This window comes from Brachyistius frenatus, unplaced genomic scaffold (assembly GCF_029030835.1).
Source record: "Brachyistius frenatus isolate BFR_SWC_R1_liver_20210118 unplaced genomic scaffold, ASM2903083v1 Contig_37, whole genome shotgun sequence".
Classification (NCBI taxonomy): domain Eukaryota; kingdom Metazoa; phylum Chordata; class Actinopteri; family Embiotocidae; genus Brachyistius; species Brachyistius frenatus.
The window spans coordinates 1,243,494-1,249,493 of NW_027210636.1; the positions used below are offsets into that span (position 1 = coordinate 1,243,494).

Here is a 6,000-nt window from a genome sequence, read left to right on the forward strand (position 1 = left end):
GTGTAACCTTGGCGACACATAGGCGACTGCGCGTTGTCTGTCGGACGCTGTGAAAACATCATGCGCCCGCTGCGGGGTTCGTTCTCACCTCATTATCCAATTTCCTTTTTTTTTTTTTTTTTTTTTTTAAAAACAAAAAATAGAAAAAGAGATCAACCGGCGTGATACGGAAATGTTGATTCTGCCCTTCTGGTGAAGCTGCGATCGCTTTCTTGTCACCTGATTGTTCCTCCCATCGAATGCAAATATGCATTTACGATGCAGGTATTTGTTTTGTAATTTATGTTTTTTTGAACTCGGCCCAGTTGTTGCGTCTGCTCGGTTTGTGGCGGGTGTAATCTCCCGTTAAGTGCCTGATTCATGAGACGCCGGTATCTAAGAGTCCGCCGGGATTCCAAATTATCCAGATAAGCTTTCGCTCTCCAAGTCGGTGGCGGCTTTGAACCGAGCCTGATGTGACCAAATGGCTGCGGCCTTTCATGATGCTGCTCGCTGTTATTTCTCTGGCGAGGCAGCAGCAGTGAAACACTGCCCCCCGCTGGACTCACCCCGAAGTGATCCGTGGAAACGCAGGGCAACTGTATATTGGCATGGCAACAAGCTCCTCTTCCTTCACTCCGGCAGTAACCTGAGAATGAAATCCAAAACCAAAAACTCCATATTGCCTGTAATTACTCCTCAATTGCGATGCTAATTTATTCCTGATTGTATTTTTTTTTAATAGTCCTGTAAGGTTATACTTTTATTTGATTTTTTAATTTTTTTTCTTGCTCGATGTTAAAAAGCAGATGGTTGTGCTTGCTGCGCCGTGAGGCTCCGTTTAGTTCAATTAATTTACAGTCACGGAAATAATAAGTGGATTTTCTGAACCCATATGGGCTCCGTGGTTTTTGATTTTCTGGCTGAAACGTTGGAGTGTTGTGGACCATGTTGGTAATACATTTTTGATTCGCTGTAACACATCATCTAACGAGGCATACATCACACGTGTGATCGCAACACCTGATTATTTTCTATTTATCTATATTATATCTGGGTTTTTTTTTCCTCTCAGAGCTACTTTGACAAAATGAAAGTGTCCGAGAGCTACTCGTGTTTATTAACAATATTACTCGCATAGCTGAGCTCCACCCAAACCAGCTGAGTCAGCTTATTTTATGTCAACGACAACAAATTGATACTCAACACGCATTTTCTAGCTTCGATTCAACAGCATGTGCAGGTTTCTTTTTTTCTGCCTGCATTTCTTTATGATTTCAGTCGATGAAGTTAGTCACATCTGTCAAAGACAACAAAAACAACGTTTATTTACTCACTCGTGTACATTTTTCTGTCTGTCCGCGTACCATCCTAAAAAAAAAAAAAGTAACTTCCCTTTTGTCCGCTTAACACGCCGAGCGTTACGCATTCGATCTTTTCTTTCTTTTCAATTTGGAAAAGTCGCAGCATTCAGCCGACCGAACGCTCTTTTCTGTTGCAGTCCGGCCGTAAATATCGCATTAATGTTGTTTACTTATAATACACGAGCAGCCGTTTTCTTTCCGGCTCGGCGTGAGAGTCTCTCGCTGTGTTTACGTCCTCTGATCTCTGTGTTTCCCGAAGGGGAGGAGTTTGTGGGGAGGGAGGGGGAGGGGGGCGATCGTGTCCTTCTTTTATTCGATTGTGTCAATTCCTTCGGAAAGATTAAAAACTAAATCGATAAAAGAAATACAGAAATGGATCACCAAAATACACCTGGCCGGCCCACGCGAAGTAAGTCCACATTCTTGCCAGCGACTTGTTGGAGACTCCCGTTGTAGAGGGTTGTTTTTTTTCCATCTGATCGTTAAAATGTTTAAAAAAAAACGACGGATCAAATCTCGTGTAAAATGAAATCCGCCGTTTGAACGTAATTCGTTGACGTGTCGACAGACTGATTCGCCGTCAGGTGGCAAAGTGGTCGTTTCTGTCAGTTTTAGATCCCGGCGAAGTGAGTCGCTGTCAAACTGCAGCACGAAACCTCTCGCAGGACGCGGTGTGGATAATCACAGCGTAGATGTATACCGTGTGGGTACTGGATCAAATAACCTGACGACGAAGGTCTGTTTTCTGGCTGATGCACCAAAAAAGAAAAACGTTTTCTACAGTGGCAAAAAAAACCAACAACACGTGTCTCCAGAGAGCTGCTTTCGGGGTCATTTATTCCCCCCTCAACAACACGCGCTCACGTTGGTCGGCAGATCATTTCAGAGAAGCTCCCGATGTGTTTTTTTTTTTTTTTTGGACGGGTAGTTGAAATGCGGCGTTGTTGCATCGCTGGTAATTTGCGGTTTGTGCTCTTCCTCCGCAGAAACCTGGGCTACTTTGCGAAGCAGCGGAGTCCCTCGGCGGTCATACTGAGCCTGTGGGAGGCTCGGCACCAGGACACCGCCGACCTCGACTCCCTAGCCAGCGCCCTGGAGGAGATTGGCAAGATCCACTCCAGAAGCTCCCCCAAGGACCAGGACGAGCCGGAGTCGGACTTCAATCACATAGAAGCGAGCGGCCCGCGCGGGACGGGCGAGCCGGCCCGTCCGAAGGCGGAGGACTCGGCTCCCGAATACACCGGCTGAGAGAGGAGGGTGGAAAGACGAAAATAAAAAAAAAAACCCGCGCACACACACACGACAAAAAAAAAAACACCTGACAGACTTGAGGCGTACGTCCGTGTCGCGCGGCCGGCGATGGACAGACGCACCGCGGCGGCGCGCTCGGAAAGGTCTGGCGGGGGGGTCGTCGGTGAGCAGGAGGCGCCGGCGGTCCAAACGGTGACGACCTGATCACAAACCGGGTCGAGGTGAGCCGGCGCCCCGCTCTGGATCCGCCCCACCTCTCTTTTAGGAATCTGTCTGACGATGGACTGTAAATCTCTTTTTCTGCCTTTCCACTCACTTCTTACGTTCATTTATTCTTCACTCGTTCGTTATTTTAACGCGGCGGTGCGTTCGTTCCCCCTTTCCTTTTTTTTTTCTCTCTCTCTTTCCCGTCTGCTATTTTCCGAAATCTTTTGCTTTTCTTTCCCAGCAGTCCACTCGGTAGCTGGACACATTTTGCATAGAGGCTCTTATATGCAAATGAGGTGACCTAACTGTGGCGTCATTTTGAGAGTCACCCGTATTTGACCCGATATCCTCCCCCGCTCTGTCTCCACGAACGAATGCGGACTTACCAGCTTACTTTTTTTTTTTTTTTTTTTTGGATGTCCAATATTATATTTTCAAAAAGGTGGGGGGGGGAAGCTGCCGATTGCTTAAATGTTTGTGACTGTGAACTTTCAAAGCCAGGTATCACAAAATGGACCCATTTTCATCTCTACAACAACAAAAAAGAACACATCGATAGGACGGTTGTTGACGTGATACACAAACATATTTGCCAAAAAAAAAAAAAATCAGCTCTAGTGTAACTTTGAAGGCGCACACGTTTGCAAAAACAAAACAAAAAGAAAGCCGTGGTCGTGGCGTTAATGTGGCAGAGTGAGATTTCAAAACCGCGGCATCACGGCTTTCGTTCCAGTTTCCTCCGCCGAGCCGATCGAGGAGGCAGGAAGCTGCAAGTCATCGTTTCCTGGCACGGCGGGGAGCGTAATCGGAGCGTCCTATCGTCCCAATTCCTCACCGTTTAACACCCGTCACGCAGACCTCATATCAGACTCCGACACACCCGGCTGCCCCCCCCCTCCTCCTCCTCCTCCTCCTCCTCCACCCCCCCCCCCCCCCTGACCCTCAACACACACACATGCGGACTCACACTCTCGACATTTCGCGGCTGCAGACTTCACGCGCACCGACGGCGTTTGGAAAATCGCACCGAGGGGGGATTTTTCTAAAAGGTGTCCTCGGCAGGTCGGTGAAGAGCTGGTTAGTCGCAAAGCATAGGAGCTAATTAAGATAAAGGAAAAAGCTTTTAATCTTAATGCAACCCGGTGTTGTTATTCTACCCGACCGAAGCGGCGTTCATTCCACTTAATTCACACTTTAATTAATCATTTTAACATCAAAATATATTTTTTAAAAAAAACCAACTCCCAGGTTCATATATCTTAAAATAACAGTTGGTCTCGTAGCGGCCTTGAAGTGCACACCGCGCGAACGGAACCAAAATTATGCAAAAAAAAAAAAAGAAACCGCATATTTCTCCCCCTCACGTACTCTTTGTGGTATTTAACCATGAAATAGTTTTCTTTTTTCTTTTCTTTTTTTTTTTTTTTTCTTCCTTTCAAGGTTTTGAGATACGGGCCGCCGACATTTCTGCCTCCAAACCTCGGCGAGTGAAACGTCCTCGTGGAAAAGGGAGAATCACACTCGCCGATTTACAGTCGAACAGACGAGAGCGTGCGGAAAGGGTCGCGTCTCGTTTTTAACACGGACCGACCGCTGATCGGTTTCGCCGCTTCGTTGGAAGTTTCAGGTGTTTCCTTCGTTCGGTGGCGTTGCATCGTGCCGACTTAAGAGGGAAAAGCTATTTCTGTGGACTCGTGCACCAAAAACAACAAAATGTTTGCCTGAAATAAAAACATAAATGCACCTGCTCTAAAATAACACAGCAGGCAGATTTATTGGATTTAAAAGTTGGTTTAGTCTCAGCAACAAAAAAAAAAAAAAATGGAAAGAAATTGTCATTTAAGGCGCGTATTTATGAGAATAAAAGAAGAAGAAGAGCAGCAGCGTTAGAAGACACTGTCGGTTGGATATGTCGGATTTAAACGTGGGTTTTCTCGTTCCGGGTACAACTGACGGGACCGGCTGCTGGATTTGTATTTATCGAGTTTTTAATTACATAAGCTTGCGAGCAGGCTATGACAAGCCGACGCGTGGAGCGCCGAGGTCACAAACGGGGCTCGGCCGGCGTACATGTAAGTCTGTCGGTATTACTTTAGGATAAGTAGAGCACTTTTCAACGTGGGATTTTTTTTTTTCAGTATTACAGTGATGTACCATAAAAACACCACAAGTTTTAGCTACGTTCTATATTGCGTTTTGCTTTTATAGATATGCTTTTAAACTTTCTTGCAGAGCTTAAAGGGGAATTTTTGCAATTCTTACTTCTTTTTTTTTTTGCCATTTAAAAACAATAATTCTCAGCAAGTCCACCTGTTTTTGTTTTTGGCGCAAATTAAAAATGTGGATAAAAACAGGTTTATGATATGATTATGTCATTTTAATGAGTTATTATTTGACGGTGACTGCAAACACATGAAAACAACACGCCGTCCCTGGTTTCAATTATGACATCATCACCTGATACCAATTATTTGAGCTGATTGCAAGCGTTTTTGCACAATCACTAGATATATTTCCAGTCATCTGTCTAAAAAAATAAAAAACAGCTGGATGAAACTAACAGAAATATCACATTTCCACGTCTTTTTCCACTTTGAGGTTTGACTGGCGCTTTTTTTTTTGATTGACGTCATCTCGTTGCGCCCCCTTTAATCTGCCGTGGTTTGATGGCACGAGTGGAAAATGAACTAGGAGGTGACATGTCGGATTTGTAGCAACAAAAAAAAAAAAATGGCAGTCAATTATGCTTATTTGCGTGACAATTAATCGTCAGCTAAAATTTTGTGATTGCGACCGCTTGCACACGCTACCTGTTTCGTTGTAGCGCCAAGTTGAGCCAATCTTTTGCTTTTTCCGCATCTTTGGGGCCCATGAATCCTAATTCTCCTCCAGTATCTGCGCTGATGTGGATGCTTTATTGAAAATTCAAAAGCAGTGAACTAAAAGGAACCTCTGGGATTTTCTGCACACTATCGGGTACTATAAAAAAATAAAAAAGAATCCGACGAGATGATTTCTTTTTCTTTCAAATTTGTACCTTCAACCGATGGACCATTTGCATAATCAATTTACGTAATTAACCTTAAAAAAAGATGTTTAAAAAAAAATCCTCACTGTAAGGTAAATAAACTCAATTCTCATTTCTTCGTCTGCAAATCCAATTCTTGAACGTTTCTACTCTAATTTCAATTCTGTTGGC

At 44.5% G+C, this 6,000-nt stretch overlaps 1 protein-coding gene across 3 annotated transcripts in view; it reads left to right on the forward strand.

Annotated features, from left to right (window-relative positions):
- The window catches only part of unc5db (unc-5 netrin receptor Db), a 298,267-nt gene extending 295,331 nt beyond the window's left edge, over positions 1-2,936 (forward strand). For all 3 annotated transcript variants that reach the window (XM_069701513.1, XM_069701515.1, XM_069701514.1), the window contains one exon: positions 2,330-2,936. In XM_069701513.1, the coding sequence (XP_069557614.1) occupies positions 2,330-2,591 (262 nt within the window). In that variant the 3' untranslated portion in view covers positions 2,592-2,936. The remainder of the gene's footprint in view (positions 1-2,329) is intronic.
- The last annotated feature ends 3,064 nt before the right edge of the window (positions 2,937-6,000 follow it).